The following is a 25,703-nucleotide window of genomic DNA, read 5'->3' on the forward strand; positions in this document are numbered from 1 at the left end:
TTCCATAAGTTATAAAACGAGTTAATCACACTGATTCAAGAAAAGGCAACAGTATATTTTAATTACCTAAGTCTATATGGTTGATTAAAAATTGTTCTTACTAATTATGTATAGAAATCAGTGAAGGCATTTTTTGGACTATTGGGAATTCCTTGACTCTGCATAAAAAAAAAAAACAAACCTCGTTCTGATAACTTCTGAGCACCCCCCTTGTATAAAACAAAAAACATTTCCCTCTGTATTTTGATTTCATTCAAAGCATCCTTGACAACAATTTCGGTCTTTGGGTCGTGCACTCTGTTGGATTTTCAGATGGTGTTCTCTTTGAGGTCCAGTTTTGTTTTCTCGTTGCGAGGTGTTACTGTTGGGCCGCGTTCCCGTTGATTCGTGTGTCCTCTCGGTTGTGTACCTATTGGGGTCGTGTTTTCAATCGTGTGCATTTTGCTGATTCCTATAGTGAGTGCTGTGGCCAAGCTTGTAATACGAAGGAAGGTCAGTCGCGCGAAAGGAAAGTCGAGAACGTGCAATGAGAAGGGAATTTCACAACAGGGAATATGAACTTGGCCCATTCATCTGAGTTTTCCACCATGTTGGCGGTTTGTAAGAGAACTACCTGCTAATGCTATCAACATTATAAGTGTATTTAAGTTCAACAATACACGGTTTAAAAGACCTGTTGAAATGTGAAAAAACATTTCATTCCTTTTCGCTCATTAATCAAATGACATAACAATGTATCAGAGTAATCTATTTCGTAAACAAAAACTAGAACGAACATTTGCAGTGTTAATAACAAAAAGAACGAACAACACTCCGACACTGTCAGCATCCCCCTCCCTCGAGGGGCGAAGACCGAACATAAGACCGTCCATTATGCTGCCAACATGGACTCAGGCCTGCACTATTATCTAATAATGGCTACACCATGTGAAGAATACACTTTGTCTCAAATTCCTCACCGATAACTCATCCCACCGAGCTTGTTGCACTCATTTCATAAGCCCTATAGAATTGAATGGATGTTCTTCACGATGCATCATCATGTTAGGATTCTTCCTGGGCTCCCCATGTTTTCTTTATCGATTTTAAAGTCACAGACAGCTCTTTTGTACAGCTGGATGACATGTGGGGAGCGTTTGGACGACTGTCACAATGCTAAAGTGATACATCGGTGTACAGTAAGTGCTCTCTTTAGTGGCCCTTCTGGAACCCACTGTTTTGATTCTGGTACACATTGGCTAGATTCCGTTACCCACTGTTTTGATTCTGGTTCACATTGGCTGGATTCCTGTACCCACTGATTTGCTTCTGGTACACATTGGCTGGATTCCGGTACCCAGTGTTTTGATTCTGGTACACATTGGCTGGTTTCCAGTCCCAATGGTTTGATTCTGGTACACATTGGCTAGATTCCGTTACCCACTGTTTTGATTCTGGTTCACATTGGCTGGATTCCTGTACCCACTGATTTGCTTCTGGTACACATTGGCTGGATTCCGGTACCCAGTGTTTTGATTCTGGTACACATTGGCTGGTTTCCAGTCCCACTGGTTTGATTCTGGTACACATTGGCTAGTTTCCAGTCCCACTGTTTTGGTTCTGGTACACATTGGCTAGATTCTAGTCCCCACTGTTTTGATTCTGGTACACATTGGCTAGATTGTAGTCCCCACTGTTTTGATTCTGGTACACATTGGCGAGATTCCAGTCCAACTGGTTTGATTCTGGTGCACATTGGCTAGTTTCCTGTACCAACTGTTTTGATTCTCGTGCACATTGGCTCGATTCCAGTCCCAACTGTTTTGATTCTGGTACACATTGGCTCGATTCCGGTCCCAACCGTTTTGATTCTGGGGCACATTGTCTCGATTCCGATATCCACTGTTTTGATTCTGGTACACATTGGCTCGATTCCAGTTCCCACTGGTTTGGTTCTGGTACACAATAGCTACATTCTGGTATCCACTGGTGAGATTCTCATACCCATTCAGGGAGGTGCCAATTCCAGCATAAAATTATTATTCGCTCAATGGTGAGTTCTCAGACATCCACCGGCAACACCAGTCCTCCCAAATCCCCACTCAGCCTGTTCACCATCTCCTCAGCGACCCTCTCATCCTTGAGCTTGCCAACATCCAGCCTATGCTGGGATGGTACCATTCTCCCAGATTTAAGCTGCAACTTCAGAGTTGCTACCACAAGCCATTGGTCAGTATTGATGAACTGAGCTCTCTGGTAGACCCTGCAGTTCTGGATCATCCTCCAGCAACCACCAACGAGCACATGGTCAATCTTCTTTGCCACACCACCAGCATTGGAATACCAAGTCCAGCGATGAGCCTGTGGGCGCTGACACCATGAACCAACCACCATAAGCCCATGGCTTCTTGAAAAGTCAAGGAACTTAGTGCTATTCTGGTTCACATTCCATTCCCATGGGGACTAATACATGTCTCATTACCATCTCTGTCAGTTCCAGTCGATGCATGAAAATCCCCCAAGACTATAAGAGTATCTCGCCTGGGGCACTGATCAACCACCGACTCAAGCATGGCATCGAATGCGTCCTTTACGGTGAGATCACTCCCCTCATTCGGAGAATATAGAGAGACCAGGGAAACGACACCCAAGGAGTGATGAATCCTTCATCTCATAATACGCTCGTTGACCGGTGTTACCTTAATTATCATTGGAGTCAGCTTACTGGACACAGCTACAGCAACTCCTTGGGCATGCTAACCATCAGAACGACCAGACCAATAGTAGGTGTAACCACCCACCATGATCTCACCACTATCCTGTCTCCGAACCTCAGAGGGTGCTGCAATACTGATGTTCAAATGCTTGAGCTCAGATGATAACAGAGACAAGTGATTATCCTCTCTTAAGGCCCAGTCGCACCTTGACGTTTTAGCCAGCAATGGCAACGTATCAAAATGTATGTAAAACGCTGGCTTACGCTGAATTTTTGATGTTTTTTTTTAAAAGATTCGGACGTATTCATAACGAGTTGGTCGTATGCATAACATATTTGTAACGGACACAGAACGTTTTGTTATCTTATAGATAACTTATACCAACGAATGCTTCGCCTGTTGTCGGCATTCACAACCTATGCCCAACGATAGTCTAACTTATGCATAGCGGGCGGCAGCGTATCGCCGACGATCACGTGGCATAGCCTATTAAAAGGCTGCCGCACAATGATTCAAATCATAACCGCCGGAGAAATGGAAGAGTCAACATCGCAGTCACACCTTGGCGATCTTGCCAGCGTATGCCGACCTCTGAAAAATGCATCTTAAACGCTGGCGCACGTCGAATACGGTATGGGTAAGTTTGGTATGCGTGAATAGAACGCTCAAGTACGCTATCATACGTCGTAGTAAGTGCAGTACGTCTTGAAATTTTAAACGTGTTAAAAATTTTACGACATACTTGCCGTATGACACACACGTTCCGCATGCGATGGGAATAAGTTGTACGTACGATATGCGATCGTTGGCACACGTCGACAGAGGTTATTTGTACATTACTCATAAGTCGAAACACGTCAAGGTAATGGTTCGCTTCAGTGTTCCAGACTCCCTGTTTTTTTGTTTGTTTTTTTTTTTCTTCGGTATGACGGTCATGTTGACACTTCGATTTCTAGTGCGGTTATAATATAATTAACAGGCTGCGAGTTAAATCATAACCGCACTGGAAATCGAAGTGTCAACATCACCGTCATACCGAAGAAAAAAAAAACAAACAAAAAAACAGGGAGTCTGGAACACTGAAGTGTTAAACCATAACCATTACCAACCATGAAGTCAAGGTGAACCATCACCTTGACGTGTTTCGACTTATGAGTAACTTACAAGTAACGTGTGTTGACGTGTGTCAACGATCGCATAATGTGCCTACAACTTATGGCCAGCGTCGCGGAACTTGTGAATCATACGCTGGCGTAAGTCGTAAAATTTCAAGCATGCTAAAATTTGAGGACAACCGTAAAGTACAACGATGAAAGCAAGCGTACTACGACGTATGGCAGTTTTTCAGCGTGCTCTCAATGTTTATGACGTATTCAACGTGTAGCAGCGTTTTAGACAAATTTTTCAAAAATCGGCATAAGCTGGCTAAAACGTCAAGGTGTGACAAGGCCTTTAGGGATAGGACATTCCAGGCACCCACCCAAAATAATTGCCTCAGGTTAACCCAAGGAGACCGCCATCTGGTGGATGACACCTCAGCACCACACCAACACACACTACTGCAATCTGACCCGGGAAGGTTACCCCGTGGGTTTCCTCCTATCATCAAAGATTGGGGGTCCCAAAGGCGTAGCCCCTATCCCATCATCCGGTGAGCTGCCCTGCGGAGGGAAGCTGCACAGGAGGTACTCCAACAGAGTGGGTTTTCAGATATTTTTTGTGCTTTTCGCATGTTTTGCAGAATGAACGGTTTTACGGTGGCCCGAGTGCAAATCCTGACACCAACCTCCTTAAAAAAAAGTAACCCAACTGCAGGAGGGCATCCGCAGACACAGTTGGGCACTAGATATGGATGGCCGTTGGCTCACAAGGAGCTCCTCCGCCCTTTGACAGGTTTTGTTTTTAGCTCGCCTGTTCGAAGAACAGAGAGCTATAGCAATACCCCCGGCATTAGCGTCAGCGTGAGCGTGAAAATGTTAAAGTTTTTGGTTCAAGTTATTTTTTCCTTTCTAATTTTTTATCTACCACACTTTTTTATACACCCGATATATATTGTAACTGGCCGGGTGTCGGCCGCTAACCGACCGCTCTGAATGGAGCCGCAAGTCGAGTCAGCCCGAGCGATCGCCCGGAATATAGATCGCCGCCCGGATAACTCCGAGTCGACGGGTCCTTGTACCAGAACCGAAATACGCCAATCGGCAGATCACGTGGGGTAGGGTCGATTGCCAATCTTCAATTTACCTAAACACCCACGTGATCCAACTACCGGGGTATTCCACCCTCGACGGAACTCGTACGGAAAAAACTGCCGAGGCAAGCTTGTCCGTGCGTGATTCCGAGCGGCGTAATCGCCGAGAACCGTTGGTCCAATTGTCCCCCTATTACGGCAAACCAACGGCTTTCTAACTCCCAACACACAAAATGTTCAGTCAATGAGGGAATGGACGAAACGAGCAGGTTTACATTCACACAAGGACACGAAACACGTATTATTTCATTACTATAATGAAACACGTATGCAATTAAATAAGGCAAAACACGTATGCAATTATACAAGCAACAAAAGCACGACAAAAGAACTACAACCGTCTACTTATTATGTACAGTCATTTACACTTAACAGCAGTTCGTACTTATTAGACGGGCCCACGGACACACATACACATGTACGCGTGCACACACACACACACACACACACACACACACACACACACACACACACACACACACAAGAAATGGTGGTTGAGGCCTTTAATCACGAGCTCCAGCTCGGAGGACAGGTGAGCTGAAACTCAGAGCTTGACTCGAACCTTTCCACCTCGTGTGGTCTTCAACTTGTCCGGACCCGAGCTCCAGCGAGAGCGAGCTGGATCCAATCGCTGCGATCCTTCCCGAGCTCCTGCAAATCCTCCCGCGCTTCTCAACACGTGCCGGTGAGATGAGGTGCCGATCCTTCCTGTCGATCGTCGCTTCTCCGAGGATCCAACTCCAAGAAGAGGCCGATGCGTCGCACCAAGCTGGGAAACAAAATGGAGAACGAAAAGCTCCATGAACCAAGAGGAAGAGGAAGAAGCCTCCACTCGCAGCTCGAGCCCAACAACCGGCTCAAGTTCCTTCCAAAACAAAGCAGCAGCCGAAGCTCACTGAGCCAGCCGAAGCAAAAAGCTTCCGAAGGCCTCAAGCCAAGCAAGCCAAGCAGGACCCGATGGCCTGCTGAACGACTGCTCTCTCCGAAGCAAAAAGCTTATTCCTCCTACGGGACTCAGCACACGAACTCTGCCACGGGACTCCCACAAACTCAGCCCTACCACGGGACTCTCACGAACTCAGCCCGCGAACTCAGCCCGACCACGGGACTCCCACCAACTCTTTTTGGACTAAGAAAAGATGTCCTCTTTATCCTTTGCACCCCCTCCCACGCACCCGGCGTGACTCATGCCCTCATGATCCACCGCTCAACCACGGGTGGGAGGGAGTTGTTGACGTCACGGGATGGCAGGGTTCTTCTTCCTCTTTGCAGAAGAAGGGGAGGGCCGTCTCCATTGTTTGCTCCCTAACTATTAAATCAAACCGCAGCGCATCTTATTGATCTCTGAACATTTAAACAATGGAAGGTGAGCTATCTCGGGAACATGCACTTTTTGACATAGCTGACTAAGGGAACCTGTATGTTGTGTGCAATTGAATTCCAAATTCGTAACACTACCCCTCCCCTTTTTTCAGACTCGTCCCGAGTCGTCAAATTTTCGTGTGACCAGCATGTGTAAGTTTTCCCCTAGTACGTTCTACCTTCGGATCCCTGAGTGCGACATTTCTTCATACGTGACCCAAAAATAAATAACCTAATGCGCTGCGTAACTAACTAAACAAACTCTCACAGACTCATTCGGACAACGCAACTAAAATTGCCGGCACTAAAACAAACATGCAGGTGGGGGTGCACGTATTTACAATCTTAACTTATCTATTACATCACACTAACCATGGCCCAGGACTTGTGATCTGTGAAAGGGGAAAGGCAAAAGTCATAGCAAAATCTTTGGTGCAGGGGAATGGATGGAGATGGTCGCAAAACAAATGGACATGATGGATGCACGGGCTGCCTGTTGGGCAGTCCTCACAAAACTGGATGGTCCCAGCGCGCATGGTGATGGATGGACACAGGGGCAAACGCAAACAAGGGCAAGCTGGCATGGGGTCATGGCAGAGGCAGGCAAACGAGGCATGGCAAGGCAAGTCCATGCAGAACAGGCGGCTGCAGCACAACAGGCCGACAGGTGAAGCTGGCCGGCCTCTGGTGTGGTTCCATCAGGTTTGGAGGGAGTGCGGTGGTGCCGGCCGCTTTGAAGGCGGGCTCAGACCGAGCTTACTGTCTCCACCCCACACCCCCCTCCCACTCTATTGCCTTTGCCTGTCTCTGTCCATACCCACTCCCTTAATTTGCCACACAACACAACAAAATTTTGCCCCTCTTTATTTTTATTTCCCTTTTATAATTGTCTCCCTAACCCCCTTTATTGTCTTTGTCCGGCTAGCCTGTCATGTCCACCTTGCTTACTCCCAACCCCTACGTTCCCTCTCTGGAGGAGAATAGGGAGAGACTTGCATCCTGTCTCGAGGCCCAATGAAGCCTCAGAATGGCCTCCTCAGAGTTCAGCGATCTACCAAGGTGAGTCCAGCGGCCTACAATGAGCGAAGGGATGGATGGTGCGAAGGGGTACATCTCCTATCTACCCTAACATTCATTAACCTGAAACTACCCTGGGGCTTTCCAAAAACGCCTCACACTTTAAAACTATCGGTTCTAAAAACCATGATTCCCGTCGCCTGTGTTGGTGTCCATTATAAATTTGGGCCTTGCCCTCAAATTTTCATACGTGTCCTCGCAACATGTCCTGGCTGGGCAGCGTGGCTCAACTGGCAGGAACTCCCCCTCTGCCAAACTCTAACCATGGCACCCCCAGGCCCGCAGGCTGCCTCCGAGCCAACCTGCTCCCTATAAATGTGGGGGGTTGCCCTCTCTGGCATTGCCCCCGTCCGATGCCCACGTGGTGTGTTGATGCCCCGGGTCCCTTTCCGAGGGTCGCCCGTGCCCACTACACTGCCCCCGTGGCATTCTGGCGCTACGGGTCCCGTTTCCGACGGGTCGCCCATGCCCACTACACTATCCCGGCCCCTCTTGGGCCCTTGGCCTACTCTGGCCGACTCGTCCGGTGCCCGGGGGTGCCCACTAAACAAATACTTAACTTTCCACAGCCACGCTCCCAGCCGGTCCATGAACTCTTGCACTCCTCCAGACGGGTTTCGTGCCTTCTCTCGACACCAACAACAAAACGACCTCCTTTTGGTAAATTTAACTATCCACTAACTAAACATTAAACTGACCCTGGGGTCTCTTCGGTGGGAATTACTCCTCCCCCCAACCAGTCATTCGCACCATGCATACCACATTCACTCCACTCACACACTTGGGCCTACTGTCCCACACTCATTCCTCACACACTTTCCATTTCGCAAATCACACCAACACTCCACACTGCCATCCTTCGAACTAAATCCCCTGACTAACTCGTGCTCCCTCGTCATCCCTGAAAACTCATGCACGTTCCATTTACTCTACGAAGCTAAGCTACATGTCCACTACACATTTACAGTCTGTCAGTGTCTCCAAAAATCCAAAAATTCCATTTCCTAAATGTAAACTAAAATCCCTCTAACTAATCCATTCCACGGGCTCCATGAGGTACAACCCATGTCCCCATGAAGCCGGTCTAACTATCGCTATCCCATCCCCCTAACTGGTACTTCCTGTGCGCCCAGCAAGGGGGTCTTCCACCCCCTGCTGGGGCTCGTGTCCACTCGAAGTGGCGAGGCTTACTTTGCTTTTTTTTTTTTTTCCTTTATAATGCGCACCACCAGCGCGGCAATTCACAGCCGTGCTCTTTTTCCCCGTGACGTCATGGCGGCTGCTTGCGCCCCACGCACCTCGTCCCTCTTGGACGGTACCGTCCGGCAGGAATTCCCTTCTGCCGGATTCCAACCTCCGTGCAGCCACGACGTCACTCTGCGCATCTCAAAGCAAGCCCCGCGTTTCGAGGGGTTCCCCAAGCGAACACATGTGCTCTGCTCGTCGGAGCTTTACATACACGCTCGTGTGGAGAACCCATCCGGTCCAAATTCCGAATCCAGCCTCGCTTCTGTCCTTTCGCGGGATCGGCTAACATCCACCGCTGGCGTTTCCGGACCGGGTTTCACCTGCGCAGCCGCGCACGTGGCGGCCTTGTGCGTAGCACAGCACGGACCCCGCGCTCGCTACTGTGCAAACCCGGCACGGTGCTCAAAACAGCTCCGGCCGCTACTCGGCCCTTGTCCTTCATCTGGTCCCGTCGTCGTCGCCGTTCAACGCACACACTCCTGCGTGCCACGACGCTCACACACTCCACCATGGCACTCTCACTCGGACATGCGGTTGCGGTCTCCCGCATGCTAACCGCCATCTCCCTCACGCACAGCGACCTCACACACGCCGTTCCTTCCACCCTCGGTGTTTCTCTCACACACTTCGAAACCACACACGGCGGGACGACCACGCTGGGGATTTGCGTCACCACAAGGGTTCCCGGGGCCTTCATACCCCCCAAGCTTCATGTGCACCTGTCAACAGCACTCGCCCCCTCTACCTCGTTCGGCACGACCGGACCCACCTGGTCGAGATCCGCCTCAAGGGGGCACATTTCCTCCCTTCGTTCCTGAAGGAGGCTATCCTGCTGCTTGCATCGGGTCCCAACACATTCCTCAAGCTCAACCCCATTGTCCCTCACTACCTCCATGTGTGCGTGTTCGTCCTTTGTGTCGTGTTTATCGTGTAGTCTCTCCTCTACCGTTTCTACCTCCCGTGTCTCTGTTATTCATTTTATTATTTCCGTCGTCTCTCCGTGTCTTGCCGTACACGTCTCCGTCACCCCGTTTAATTTTTCCCTCTGTGTCACCATCACTTTCTCTGTCACCTGCACGAGTCTTGTCTTACACGTCCCCCGTATTACTTTGTCCTCCACCACGAGACCGACACAATCCACACTCCCCAGGCCTGTCACTAGGGGGGGGGGATTTGGGTGCAATGCCCCCCATGGCGCATCTGGTGCCCCCCCCCCACTTGTACGCCACACATTTATGCCCTGTTGCACCCTGTGAACAACTTAGTGTTTAAGGACGAGCGCCCACTGTGAACTTGCTGTTTAAGAGTTCACCTGTGTGAACTAAAACCCTTATTCCAGATGTTCAACGTGGTGAACAATAAAGCCTTCTTGGATAAACTGTTCTTTAATAATATCCTTCTTTGAAAAACAGTCAAGAGATAAGTTTGCACTTCCCAGCGCATCTCCAAAAGCAATTGTCAAGACAATACAGTCCAAGACCACAAGATAAAAGATAATAACACAAGCACCAACGCCAGCAGCCAAGACCTCGTGTCGAATGTCGATGTTGTGGGTGGTTATATATATATATATATATATATATATATATATATATATATATATATATATATATATATATATATATATATATATATATATATATATATATATATATATATATATATATCGTGGATCATTTAGTTTTAAGGAATAGCCAATCGGCGTCTTCGATATGGAGACCCGATTGAGCAGGTGACCTGATTGGTTGTAAGTTAGGTATAAATGTAATATAGTCAAAATATGATTAAGGAAAAGACATAAATTTACATTATTAAAGATGAAGTGCACGTGCACCACGTGACCTTCACAACCCGTCAACCCTCCATCTTACAAAAGTAATTCTATTATAAAAATTAAAAATATGTGTGTTTGCAATCGTGCTTACATTTGAAATTATGCAGATAAAACCTGTTTTTGATGGATACATAATTTAATAAATAAAACCGTCAAATGTCGCGAGTCGCGAGATTAGTGACACGAGTCACGAGGGACGAATCGCAGAGCACGAGCTCGCAGCAGGAGAAAAAGACGTGGATGATGGACAAACGAAAATGGCTCAGAAAAGGAAAAAATGCAAGCGACGAAAATGAAGAAGATGATAAAAGACATGTTCTGGGAGGAGTTGGAGGAGGAGGAGGAGGAAAAGACGATCATGTCGATGAAATACCGACAGAAGCTGGCCAACCTGGTCAAGCCAGCAACGTCAGCCCTGCCGCTGTAGCCCCAGCGCAGACAGCCGAGTTTCCACGCTCGGCGGCGGCCTCGGGACCGGGTGTGACTGTCAAGCCGCTTCCCGATGATCTTGGAAGTGAGAGACCGAATCAAGTTGTTCTACAGCGGTACCCTGGCCATCTGTTGCAGAACAAGAGTCGCTCGTTTGTGTCCTCGTGGTACCAGACTAATGAATGGCTGGAATACAGTGTACAGACAGATGCAGCATTCTGCTATACATGTAGGAAGTTTAACACCGCACGTGGCCCAGTGGACTCGACTTTCACAGTGCGAGGCTACAGGAATTGGAAAGATGCCGTTGAGAAAGGCAGGGGGTTTCACAAACGGGAAACTTCAAAGGAACATTTAACTTGTGTTTTGAGGTGGAAGGAGAATGAGAGGCGCATCGATTGTGGTGAGGAGATTTCCACACTCCTCAATGCTGACCAGCTAAATAGAAACCGGTACTATGTGTCTGCTTTTATAGATGTTGTGGGATTTCTCGCCGAAAATCAGACACCTTTTAGAGGGAGCCTTGATCATTTTGAGGATATGTCAGACGGGCACAGTGGGCTCTTCCTCTCGCTTTTAATCCACACACTCAAAAAAGACACCGAGCTCGCCAAAATAATAAAAGCATATCCCACGAAACGCAAGCTATACTAGTCGGGAAATGCAGAATGAACTGATCTGCACATTGAGTAATGTTGTGACGGATGCCATCGTGGAAGAAGTCGGCACATCGTGGTTTACGCACAATGCATAAGAACTTGGAACAGTTTGTAGTTTTGGAGACTACAGGACAAAACAACGACAATGACAAGATGGAACTGCAGAGGGTTTTTTACAGCACAATTGACACTGTGCTTGGAGAGATCGCTCAGCGCTTCAGTGAGCGCAACACACAACTCGCCCGTTCACTCGCTGCCTTGAATCCTGAAAATGGCACGTTTTTGGATCCCCACTTGCTCCAGCACATCATGACATTAACAAAGTCAACCATCAGTGAAACAGAGTGTGTGGTTGCAAAGCAGTTTATTCGCTCACAGACAGAAAAGCAGCCAAACGAGAGATGGACAGCACAAAAACTCCTCTCAACATTGATGTTGAGTTGATCTCAACTCAACTCAACCTCAGTATTGATGTGTCAATGCTGCATGAATACAATAGTATACCGGGTTATCAAAAATATGAAATATAATAATTGTGCCCCCCCCCCATCCAGTTCCCCTTAATACTGAGCCCTGGCTGCGGGCCTGACACTCCCCCTCAGCTCGCTCGCTCCAGCACGTGGCGCCGCCATTATGAGCTCCACTGCCTGTGTTTCGCTCCTCACAACTGCCGTCACTGCCTTTTGCCCAGCCTTGAGATTCCGCTCGATGCGCTGCATCTCACCCCGCAGTTTTTGCATATTCTCATCCATGTTGTTTTTTATTTCTTCCTTCATTTCCTTTGCGTTTTCTTTTAAATTCACTTTCATTTCGTTTTTCATTTCGCTTTGCATTCCATCCATTTTGTTTCCCCATTCATTTTTCATTTGTTGCATATTTGTTTCCATGTCGCTTATTATCTTGCAAGCACTTTCATCCATTTCACTTCCCATGCCATCCATCTTTGCCAGCAAAATTAACAATACCTGGCGCATAATGGGAGTGTCCTGCACGGTGATTTCATCCTGAGCCATAGATTCTAACATTTCCAAATCCATTCCTAATCCCTCCTGGCCCTGCTCGCCTTAGCTGAATATTTTACGTGCTGGGAATAAAATTTATAACGCCCGTAATTTGGGGACACGGGTGGGGGGGGGGGGTTGCTCCGTATACCCCTGATAAGACTCCGTGAATTTTGCTACGGAGGCGGAGGGGGACGAATCGCACTCCTGACAACCAATTGTTACTGTCGGGTGTCGGCCGCCAACCGACCGCTCTGAACGGAGCCGCAAGTCGAGTCAGCCCGACCGATCGCCCAGAATATAGATTGCCGCCCGGATAACTCAGAGTCAACGGGTCCTTGTACAAGAACCGAAATACGCCAATTGGCAGATCACGTGGGGTAGGGTTGATTGCCAATCTTCAATTTACCTAAATACCCACGTGATCCAACTACCGGGGTATTCCACCCTCGACGGAACTCGTACGGAACAAACCACCGAGGCGAGCTTGTCCGTGCGTGATTCTGAGCGGTGTAATCGCCGAGAACCGTCGGTCCAAATGTCCCCCTATTACGGAAAACCAACGGCTTTCTAACTCCCAATACACGAAATGTTCAGTCAATAAGGGAATGGACGCAACGAGCAGGTTTGCATTCACACAAGGACATTTATTATAATGAAACACGTATGCAATTAAATAAGGCAAAACACGTATTCAATTATACAAGCAACAAAAGCACGACAAAAGAACTACAACCGTCTACTTATTATGTACAGTCATTTACACTTAACAGCAGTTCGTACATATTAGACGGGCCCACAGACACACGTACACACGTACACACGTACACACGTACACACGTACACACACACACACACACGAAATGGTGGCTGAGGCCTTTAATCACGAGCTCAAGCTCGGAGGACAGGTGAGCTGAAACTCAGAGCTTGACTCGAACCTTTCCATCTCGTGTAGTCTTCAACTTGTCCGGACCCGGGCTCCAGCGAGAGCGACCTGGATCCAATCGCCGCGATCCTTCCCGAGCTCCCGCGAATCCTCCCGCGCTTCTCAACACGTGCCGGTGAGATGAGGCACCGATCCTTCCTGTCGATCGTCGCTTCCCCGAGGATTCAACTCCAAGAAGAGGCCGATGCGTTGCACCAAGCCGGGAAACAAAATGGAGAACGAAAAGCTCCACGAACCAAGAAGAAGAGGAAGAATCCTCCACTCGCAGCTCGAGCCGAACAACCGGCTCAAGTTCCTTCTAAAACAAAGCAGCAGCCAAAGCTCACTGAGCCAGCCGAAGCAAAAAGCTTCCGAAGGCCTCAAGCCAAGCAAGCCAAGCAGGACCCGATGGCCTGCTGAATGACTGCTCTCTCCGAAGCAAAAAGCTTACTCCTCCCACGGGACTCAGCACACGAACTCTGCCACGGGACTCTCACGAACTCAGCCCACAAACTCAGCCCTACCACGGGACTCCCACGAACTCAGCCCGCGAACTCAGCCCACTGTGCGGTGTATAAACACGATTGGGTTTTATTTCTATCTTGTGAATATTACTTAACGCGTGCACATGAGAGATTAGGAAACAGCAAAAACAACACAATACCCTTGCAATTGTGAATCCGTGTCATTGGCTATGACCATTTTGCTTCCGTTTTTTTTTTTGCTTCTGGTTTTTTTTTTGTTTCCGGTTTTTGTCATGGGGAATGATGTATGCAGGGAGATGAAGGCATCGTCGGAGACATGAAAGGCTCAAATAATATCAGACATGGTTTTTTTATTTCCTCCACTGATTTTAATAGATATCTCCCACATCATCAAAAAGTAATTTTAAATCGTGATTTACGTTATTTGATCGCTAATTCCGAAGTACCCGGAAATTGCATATACAGTTGTGAACAAGTTGTGGGTAAAGTCAGAAGCGAATGTAAGAAGAATACTACGTTCACTTCTGGTATTTATTTTTTAGATGAGATCCTGTTCTTGGCGGTGTAGTTGTCGTTGTGAAGGTAATGTTGAGGTAATATTTATTTTTTAGATGAGATCCTGTTCTTGGCGGTGTAGTTGTCGTTGTGAAGGTAATGTGGAGGTATAATGTTGAGGTAATATTTATTTTTTTTTAGATGAGATCCTGTTCTTGTGGTGTAGTTGTTGTTGTGAAGGTAATGTTGAGGTAATATTTATTTTTTCAGATGAGATCTTGTTCTAGGCGGTGTAGTTGATGTTGTGAAGGTAATGTTGAGGTAATATAAATTTTTTCAGATGAGATCCTGTTCTTGGTGGTGTAGTTGTTGTTTTGAAGGTAATGTTGAGGTAATATTTATTTTTTTAGATGAGATCTTGTTCTAGGCGGTGTAGTTGATGTTGTGAAGGTAATGTTGAGGTAATATTAATTTTTTCAGATGAGATCTTGTTCTCGGCGGTGTAGTTGATGTTGTGAAGGTAATGTTGAGGTAATATTTATTTTTTTAGATGAGATCTTGTTCTAGGCGGTGTAGTTGATGTTGTGAAGGTAATGTTGAGGTAATATTAATTTTTTCAGATGAGATCTTGTTCTAGGCGGTGTAGTTGATGTTGTGAAGGTAATGTTGAGGTAATATTAATTTTTTCAGATGAGATCTTGTTCTAGGCGGTGTAGTTGATGTTGTGAAGGTAATGTTGAGGTCATATTTATTTTTTTAGATGAGATCTTGTTCTAGGCGGTGTAGTTGATGTTGTGAAGGTAATGTTGAGGTAATATTAATTTTTTCAGATGAGATCCTGTTCTTGGTGGTGTAGTTGTTGTTGTGAAGGTAATGTTGAGGTAATATTTATTTTTACAGATGAGATCCTGTTCTCGGCGGTGTAGTTGTTGTTGTGAAGGTAATGTTAAGGTAATATTTATTTTTGCAGATGAGATCCTGTTCTCTGCGGTGCAGTTGTTGTTGTAAGGTAATGTTGAGGTAATATTTATTTTTGCAGAAGAGATCCTGTTCTCGGCGGTGTAGTTGTTGTGAAGGTAATGTTAAGGTAATATTTATTTTTTTCATAGCAAAAAGACGGTTTAATTTGATATATTTAAGAAGCGAATGTAAGAAGAATTCTACGTTTTTCTTTTTCCTATTCTATTCTCTCATGTGCACGCGTTAAGTAATATTCACAAGATAGAAATAAAACCCAATCGTGTTTATACACCGCACAGCGTTTAACAACAACCAGTAGCAAAAGGTCATAGCTAACGACACGGATTCCAAATCGCCAGGGGTATTGTGTTGTTGTTGTTGTTGTTGTTGTTGTTGTTGTTGTTGTTGTTTCCTATTCTCTCACATGCACGTGTGAAGTATGAAGCTTGCTTCGTTCGCTATTAGACTGGTCTTTTAATTATGATAAATGTATAAACAGGCGAGCATTGGGTGGCTTTGACACCAACTCTGGTTTATCCTGTTGGGTGTCCATATCCAAACACCCTCCTCACCAGAAAACCCGGTGGGGGAGACGGTTTAGGTGCCGACAACCCGACCATGGAACAGGTTAGTACAGGTTTACATGATACCTGTAGAGAGTCACAGATCTAATGTGGCTTGACCTGAGAAAAACATCTGGGATCAGTCAGTGTCATGTGACATGTCACATCGAGGATCAGTCAGTTTCATGTGACATGTCACATCTAGGATTAGTCGGTGTCATGTGACATGTCACATCGAGGATCAGTCGGTGTCATGTGACATGTCACATCGAGGATCAGTCAGTGTCATGTGACATGTCACATCGAGGATCAGTCAGTGTCATGTGACATGTCACATCGAGGATCAGTCAGTGTCATGTGACATGTCACATCGAGGATCAGTCAGTGTCATGTGACATGCCACATCGAGGATCAGTCAGTGTCATGTGACATGTCACATCGAGGATCAGTCAGTGTCATGTGACATGTCACATCGAGGATCAGTCAGTGTCATGTGACATGTCACATCGAGGATCAGTCAGTGTCATGTGACATCTAGGATGCTTTCGTTTAACTACTATTCCTGACTGCAAACCTCTTAACTGGTGTCAGCAGGGCAGATAGAATGTGTTCGTGTCGCAGGTGACACTTTTGCGATAACAGATTGTGCCACAAGTGTTGTGATGGGACTCAATCCGTGCCTTGCTGCCTCGTCAAGTGAAGGGCTTCAATATGTTTATATGTCCTGTGCTGTATGTATCCACTCCAAGTCAAGGGAGGACGGCTGCCCCTGGAGATGGGAGGTGAGGGGAGTGTCGAGAGAAGGGGAAGGAGTTTGAGAGGAGGGAAGAGACGTGTTGAAAATGGTGAGAGTTTTCTCACGGCCATGATGAGATGAGATGAGATTTTGGGGCCGAGTAATGATGTCTGCGCTCGAGCAGCGCGACACTGTATTCATTCAATATATACCGTACTGGTTTATCTTCTTCATTCCATTGAGGGAGAGGGGACGGGTGACACAATGAAATGTATTAAAGACTGGAAAGATTACGGGTGGTGCAGATTTGTCGCTAAGAAGCGCCATCTTGGTTAGCCCACTCGTTACAAATATATTTCAACTCGCGTGATAAATTCTCGGGAGATCTTGAGTATTGAATTTTAATTTTGAGTTGAAAGTCAAAGTCGATGTGACATATTCTCACATCAACACAACTCAACGCAGGGTGCGGTGAATCACACACACTGGGCAGAGCAACATGGCGGCGAAATGGGGCCGTGCGGCGGCGACACAACGGTGCATTCAACGTGAATGGCGATAATCCTTGCAGTCTTACATCCAGTTTAATGGGGGGTGATGGCACCCCCACTGGGGGGGGGGTCATTATTCGTATGCAGCATGTGGCTGCTGGTTGCATCATTGTCAACATTGTCAGGTGCCCCTGTGACCTCATTTTGTACTCTAAGCTGGTACTCATTTTGTCAACCTACTTGATGTTATTTAACGGCCCGACAGAGGCTCAAACTCAAGACCCTGATATCATAAGCCATTCACCACGTGAAGCCAACACCAGGCTTTGTGAGAGCATGAGCAGAGGGGAACAGGGAAGGCAAACACGTGGACGTAATAAGTAGATGGTCTCCGATAATATGGTTTTGGACTGGTTTTATAAATTAGTTTGGAAAATAAGTACACGGGACGCACGAACCAATTATTATTGTGTCCCCGGGCAATCCACTTAAAAATGAAATACAAACAACAACAACCAAATAATTGTTTACATCGAGGAGGAAGTGACGTACCGGAAGTCCTTGGCGGCCATATTGGAAATTCTTGTCTGAGGAAATACGAGGGTCAAGGATTGCAGGTTGTTATATGCTTCGTTCCTTGTACGGAGTCCCCTATTTTTTATTTAAGTCGCTTTTAATGTTTGAATACTAAATGCATTTTGTTCAACAAACCTCGGTCGGTTCCAAAATGCACACAAGGAGCCCTGAGCTTCGCACCGTCCTTGACTTTGAGACGCCGGCGTGTTGTTTTTAAATAACGGACTGCAGCCGCTCCCAAGGTCTCATGTTGTGTTGGAAGGGCCTTGGTTCCGCTTTCATAGATTACCTTCCAATACGTGTGGTTGTCCTTGTGTCTGTTGGAACATTTTGCTTTCCTTTCCAGGTTAAAATGCTGCGGTTGAGTCCCGCAAAGGTTCTGTGTGCTCTGGATACGAGCTTGAGATGGCTACCCGTACTCGCACAGCAGCGTGAGTGTACAACCCAGTACGCAGTCCCCCACAAACCTCCACCCCCCCAAAAACATCCACCCCCCCAAAAACCTCCACCCCCACAAACCTGCACCCCCCCCACAAACCTCCACCGCCCCACAAACCTCCACCCCCACAAACCTCCACCCCCCAAAACATCCACCCCCCAAAAACATCCACCCCCCAAAAACATCCACCCCCACAAACCTGCACCCCCCACAAACCTGCACCCCCCACAAACCTGCACCCTCCCCACAAACCTGCACCCCCCCACAAACCTGCACCCCCCACAAACCTGCACCCCCCCACAAACCTGCACCCCCCCACAAACCTCCACACTCCCCACAAACCTCCACACTCCCCACAAACCTCCACACTCCCCCACAAACCTCCACACTCCCCCACAAACCTCCACACTCCCCACAAACCTCCACACTCCCCCACAAACCTCCACACTCCCCCACAAACCTCCACACTCCCCCACAAACCTCCACACTCCCCCACAAACCTCCACACTCCCCCACAAACCTCCACACTCCCCCACAAACCTCCACACTCCCCCACAAACCTCCACACTCCCCACAAACCTCCACACTCCCCCACAAACCTCCACACTCCCCCACAAACCTCCACACTCCCCACAAACCTCCACACTCCCCCACAAACCTCCACACTCCCCCACAAACCTCCACACTCCCCACAAACCTCCACACTCCCCCACAAACCTCCACACTCCCCCACAAACCTCCACACTCCCCACAAACCTCCACACTCCCCCACAAACCTCCACACTCCCCCACAAACCTCCACACTCCCCCACAAACCTCCACACTCCCCCACAAACCTCCACACTCCCCACAAACCTCCACACTCCCCCACAAACCTCCACACTCCCCACAAACCTCCACACTCCCCACAAACCTCCACACTCCCCCACAAACCTCCACACTCCCCACAAACCTCCACACTCCCCCACAAACCTCCACACTCCCCCACAAACCTCCACACTCCCCCACAAACCTCCACACTCCCCCACAAACCTCCACACTCCCCACAAACCTCCACACTCCCCACAAACCTCCACACTCCCCACAAACCTCCACACTCCCCCACAAACCTCCACACTCCCCACAAACCTCCACACTCCCCCACAAACCTCCACACTCCCCCACAAACCTCCACACTCCCCCACAAACCTCCACACTCCCCCACAAACCTCCACACTCCCCCACAAACCTCCACACTCCCCACAAACCTCCACACTCCCCCACAAACCTCCACACTCCCCACAAACCTCCACACTCCCCCACAAACCTCCACACTCCCCCACAAACCTCCACACTCCCCCACAAACCTCCACACTCCCCCACAAACCTCCACACTCCCCACAAACCTCCACACTCCCCCACCAACCTCCACACCCCCCCACAAACCTTCCCCCACAAACCTCCACCTCCACTCCCCCCCACAAACCTCCACCTCCACTCCCCCCACAAACCTCCACTCCCCCCCACAAACCTCCACTCCCCCCCCCACAAACCTCCACTCCCCCCACAAACCTCCACTCCCCCACAAACCTCCACTCCCCCCACAAACCTCCACTCCCCCACAAACCTCCACTCCCCCCACAAACCTCCACTCCCCCCACAAACCTCCACTCCCCCCCACAAACCTCCACTCCCCCCACAAACCTCCACCCCCCCACAAACCTCCACCCCCCACAAACCTCCACCCCCCCACAAACCTCCACCCTCCCCACAAACCACATCCACACCCCCCCACAAGCCTCCACCCTCCCCACAAACCTCCACCTCGCCTCCACCCTCCCCACAAGCCTCCACCCTCCCCACAAACCTCCACACCTCCATCCCCCCACACCTCCATCCCCCCACAAACCTCCACCCCCCCACAAACCTCCACCCCCCACAAACCTCCACCCCCCCACAAACCTCCACCCCCCACAAACCTCCACCCCTGCCCCCACAAACCTCCACCCCTGCCCCCACAAACCTCCACCCCTGCCCCCACAAACCTCCACCCCTGCCCCCACAAACCTCCACCCCTGCCCCCACAAACCTCCACCCCTGCTCCCCACAAACCTCCACCCCTGCCCCCACAAACCTCCACCCCTGCCCCCACAAACCTCCACCCCTGCCCCCACAAACCTCCACCCCTGCCCCCACAAACCTCCACCCCTGCCCCCACAAACCTCCACCCCTGCCCCCACAAACCTCCACCCCTGCCCCCACAAACCTCCACCCCTGCCCCCACAAACCTCCACCCCTGCCCCCACAAACCTCCACCCCTGCCCCCACAAACCTCCACCCCTGCCCCCACAAACCTCCACCCCTGCCCCCACAAACCTCCACCCCTGCCCCCACAAACCTCCACCCCTGCCCCCACAAACCTCCACCCCTGCCCCCACAAACCTCCACCCCTGCCCCCACAAACCTCCACCCCTGCCCCCACAAACCTCCACCCCTGCCCCCACAAACCTCCACCCCTGCCCCCACAAACCTCCACCCCTGCCCCCACAAACCTCCACCCCTGCCCCCACAAACCTCCACCCCTGCCCCCACAAACCTCCACCCCTGCCCCCACAAACCTCCACCCCTGCCCCCACAAACCTCCACCCCTGCCCCCACAAGCCTCCACACCCCCCCACAAGCCTCCACACCCCCCACAAGTCTCCACACCCCCCACAAGTCTCCACACCCCCCACAAGTCTCCACCCCCCCACAAACCTCCATCCCTCCCCCCACACACACACAAACCTCCCCCCCACACACACATACACAAAGCTCCCCCCCACAAACCTCCTCCCCCCCCCCACACACACACACACAAAGCTCCCCCCTCCCCCACAACCAAGGTAGAAAGCCTACAGAGGTGCCTCCTGTGCCTGTTGCTGTCCAGTTGTTTAATTCCCTTCCTTGGCCAGAGGTGGCGCACTTGTCTCTGAACCATCTCGCCTATCCTCGACCCCCGACCCTCAACTATTAACTGTCACCGGTTCTTTGCGAGTACTGGTTGTTGCATCTTTGATTACACCGTCCTTCCAAAAGTGATTATGAGCCTGCTGATAGCAATGCTTGGCGCTACATTTCATCAAAATAATTGGCCATTGTCACTGTGTACCGGGGCTGCGAGGGCTGAGGGGGGAGGGTTGGGGTTGCATAAGTCATAGCAACACCCTTTGAGAGATGATGCAACCCCCACACGTGGGTCCAGCATGCGCTTGAATGGGTCCTTTCATACCAAACTTCAGCATCCCTTGCAGGAGAATATCAATCATACTTTCATTCATTCATAGGACGAGCACCATCGTGCTGCACATCCGAATGTTTCGAGTTTGCGCACGCAGCTCGGTCCACAGTCAGCATACATATTGTTTCAGTTAACGTAAGGCACTTAGCAAGAGGTGATTCAGTTGTAAATACAAGTGGAACATACACATGCATGTTATTTCTCCTGCTGTTCACAGTCCATTTGACCAGCAACCATCGGAACCTCATTGAGGTTTTTGTGGATGGTGATCCTGTGATGGTGGAACCTGGCACAACAGTCCTGCAGGTTTGCCTCCTCTCTTATTGTACGTCTGTGTTTGTATTTGTCATGGGAACTTCCTCCAAACCTTTTTTTTGTCCTTTTTCTTGTATGAGGTCCTTTGGGTCTAAATAACAATTGTACTGTTGTTGTACAGGCCTGTGAACAGGTTGGAATTCAAATCCCTCGATTCTGCTACCACGAGCGCCTCTCCATTGCCGGAAACTGTCGCATGTGCCTCGTTGAAATAGAGAAGGCACCGAAAGTATGTTCTGACAGTTGTCTACCGTCTTCGGTCACTCAACCTGAATGATTAGAACATGCTCCACAGTAATCACATGATCGTCATGGCGGATGTGTTGTGCATTTCCAGCCCGTTGCTGCTTGTGCCATGCCAGTCATGAAAGGTTGGAACATCAAGCCTGATTCTGAGCGAACTAAAAAGGCCAGGTGTGTTTATGAATGGCACACTCCGTTGTAGATGAAGGGAACTTTTTAATTATTTGTTGGGTTTTATTTTTTTGACTCCTTCATTGCTGTACGTCCTCAGGGAAGGTGTTATGGAGTTTCTTTTGGCCAATCACCCTCTGGATTGTCCCATTTGTGACCAGGGAGGCGAGTGTGACCTTCAGGTACGTCATGGAAAAGGTCGTAATTTGTGATTTTTCTGTGCATTTATGGATTATTTCGGGCAAGGCTCTTCCGTTTCGATTTATCATGCGATTTGATCGGCAATTTTTTTTTTTTTACATTGATAAAGGAAGGAGCTTGTACATCAATCACGTGCAGGTCAAGGATATGAGTAAACGTCATTGTACTTTTACATCAGCTACTCTTATACCAGACTCGGTAGTATTGTGGTTCGAGCACCCGCTCCGAGAGTGAGAGGTTTGCGAATTGGCTGATCCTGGCCGGTTCTTACCAAAGACTTTCAAAATGGTATGTGCATCCTACTGACTTGACACTCACCATTTAGAAGCTTGAGCATGGGTAAACCCTGTGTGTTGGCATCCCAAGTAGGCTGGGGAATGGGGTGTGGGAGGGAAGGGGATCTTTCTCCCTCAATGGCCCCACTGACTGGAGACAACAGCGACATCGGAATTTGATGTCTCCGGTACACACAATGCTTTGAGAAGTTGTGGCAATTTTCCCGAACTCACAGGCAGTGTTTGTGTGAATTGAAAATGTCGGATGTTATTTAATACCTCTGCATGTAACAGCTCCTCCATGAGTCTGAGAACCTGTAAAAACGTTTGTTTTTTTTTTTAAACTAGAAAGTTAAGAAGTTGATAAAATATAGAGGAACACATGTCTTAAATGCGATTTGAGCCTGGTTTCCCTCTCTCAAGAGCTGGGGATTTAGATGAGAATTCTCCAACCCAACCCAGGATTGAAAGAAAACACGAGGTAAAGGTTAAAATCCCATTTTAGCGGGGAAGACTATCTATCCTTTAAATATTCAAAAGCGTTTCTCTAACTGCTGTGCGCCTCCACGTGAAGTGCGGTTATTTGAATTGTGGACACTCGTGATATGCAAGAGTATTCACAAATAAGACGACATGAGGACTATCGCCAGAAACCTGTCCAAAATCCAAATTCCTGCTCCATCCTGCAGGGGCACTATGTCAGCAGCACAGCCACACCCCCCAGCAAATGATGCAACCAACAGCCATGTGCTACATATGAAAAGAAAGGTAGAAGCACATTAGGAAACAATATAACAATCAACACTGTGTGTGGGATTTGAACCTGGAACCCCAGAATCATGAGTTGTATGTGCTCAGATAGGGGGGAACAAATAGACCAACCAAAATGGATAATGTGAGAGGGCTTCCATTGGGGGAGGTCCGATTATCAATAATTGATCTGAAAATGTTTTCCCCTGCCAGGGGTTCCGCTTCTTGAAATCTTGTAAAACTACAAATTAAATCTTCATTTAAAATTTTGCAGTAGTTTTGATCAAATACGATTTATAAACCGTAGTGAGCATTAAACAGATACCTTTTACTTGAGATTATTTTCTCTCCATTTGTTTTGATTTGCACTGTTATAGTTAGCTCCACCACCGAAGGTGGACGGAGGTTATGTTTTCACCTGTTTTTCGGACGGAGGTCTGTCTGAGCAGGATATCTCAAAGTTATGGACGGATTTGGACAAAACTTGGTGGACAGGTTGGGTCTGTGACAAGGATGAATTGATTCGATTTTGGTGAAGATCCATATCCAGATCTGAGAATTTTTTTTGAATTACCAAGTGATTTTTCTCCATTAAGAGATGGGGCCAAAAACGATACAGTATAACATGTTTCAAAATTCTGTTGACTAGTTATGACAAATCTCGGATGAGTTGAATTGGTGACTATCACAAGCCGATTCGATTTTGGTTCAAGCTGCATCCAGATCCGGCCTGTTGGTGGGATACAAAACGTAAACCGTTCAACCCTGGTGGTGGTATGTGCTCTCCCGAGTGCCCTTCTAGTTTGTTGCCTGATTTGAGGGGAGAGGAGGAATGGGGAGGGGGTGCAATTGATGTGATTATAAGACCTGATTCTAATTGATTCCACATAACCAGACAGTGTCATAGCTGCTGCTATTTGCCTGTCATCGGTATAACATACTGTATGTCACAATGTCGAGTCATCTGTTAAAAGGAAGTGTTTTTTCAGAGCATTGGAGAGGTATAATGCGGATGAGGTACAAGGTCTTATCATTACACTCATTGTAATGGTTTAGTGTTCTCGTCAAGTCTAGGAGGTCGGTTGGTCAAACCCATTCCAAGTCTTACCAAAGGCTTTTAAAATGCTATGTACTACTCCCTCGCTTGATGTTCAGCTTTGAAAATGATAGAGAACAGACAATCCCCATAGGTTGGCATCCATGGGGAGGAAGAAATGCTCCACGGAGTGTGGTGAGAAAGGTGTGTCGTCGTCATTGTGGTGTCGCTGGTTCCCAGTGTGCCTCGGGAATTGATGGCACTGGCACTTTCCCCAAGCTCAGTGGCTGTGTTTGTCTCGTCTCGCAGTCCACTGTTGTCTCGAGTATTCATCTGTATGTCCATTTGAGTGATTTGTGTGTGGCAGCTCCATGATGAGCCTTGGATACTGTTAAAAAAATGATTTGGTGGAAGACAGACCTTTGGACACTACAGTTACCACTGAGAGGGGAGGGCTCCATTGCTCTCAACACATTGACCACGTGAATGAGCGAAGTCAGAACTACATGCATGAAGGTGGTCTTGTATAATATGCTACAGACCGTAATCTTGACATGCAGAGCAGAATGCCAGACTGTTGAATGCCCAAGATGTGTCCAATAAAGACTGTCCTAACCTCTAGTGTGAGGTTTAGGGCCTCCAACCTCCAACCATTGCTGAGGGTGCAAGTAACAGAAGCATGTGCATCATCCAGTGACTGCCAAGGATGAGGTCGTTTAAAAGGAAGAAACGCTTGATGATAACAGCATTGATTGATTCCATGACTGCTTATAATTGGAACTAGTTTTTAGTCGGTAGTTTGATGATCTGTTTTTGCACCCTTCTTGTTGACCAGTGATGTTTGCTGACATTGAGGCAGATATAAGGCAGCCAAATGATAAGGACAGGTTGAAGAGTCAAGATAAAGGAGAAACCACAGCAGGATTTAAGAACATGGATACTAATACCATCTGAGCCCATCACGAAAGCAAGTTCAAGGCTAACCAGAACTTTCCCTCTCTGTTCTCGTGTGACAAGGACACAAAGTCCAGTTCACATTGAGTATGAGGGGTTATGATGGGGACAGAATGGGGTGTGTTCGATACACCATATCTGGAGGCAAGCACCGAGTTAAAACATTTAGCTTTATCTCGAGCAGAATCTGCGGTCATGCCGTTTGAGGGTGGGGATGGAGGGAGTATACACCAGAGACTGACTTGACAAGATACCACCATAACTTTGAGGAT

The 25,703-nt window shown here is 48.2% G+C and overlaps 1 protein-coding gene across 1 annotated transcript in view; it reads left to right on the top strand.

Annotated features, from left to right (window-relative positions):
* The first annotated feature begins 17,701 nt into the window (after positions 1-17,701).
* NDUFS1 (NADH:ubiquinone oxidoreductase core subunit S1) overlaps positions 17,702-25,703 on the top strand; it is a 66,529-nt gene continuing 58,527 nt past the window's right edge. The window contains exons 1-6 of the mRNA XM_085874263.1: positions 17,702-17,829; positions 18,135-18,219; positions 21,704-21,792; positions 21,923-22,030; positions 22,139-22,215; positions 22,316-22,397. Coding sequence (XP_085730389.1) covers positions 17,707-17,829; positions 18,135-18,219; positions 21,704-21,792; positions 21,923-22,030; positions 22,139-22,215; positions 22,316-22,397 — 564 coding nt within the window. The 5' untranslated portion in view covers positions 17,702-17,706. The remainder of the gene's footprint in view (positions 17,830-18,134; positions 18,220-21,703; positions 21,793-21,922; positions 22,031-22,138; positions 22,216-22,315; positions 22,398-25,703) is intronic.

This window comes from Eptatretus burgeri, chromosome 3 (genome assembly GCF_056783735.1).
Source record: "Eptatretus burgeri isolate ZD-2024b chromosome 3, Ebu_testis_v1, whole genome shotgun sequence".
Taxonomy (NCBI): Eukaryota; Metazoa; Chordata; class Myxini; order Myxiniformes; family Myxinidae; genus Eptatretus; species Eptatretus burgeri.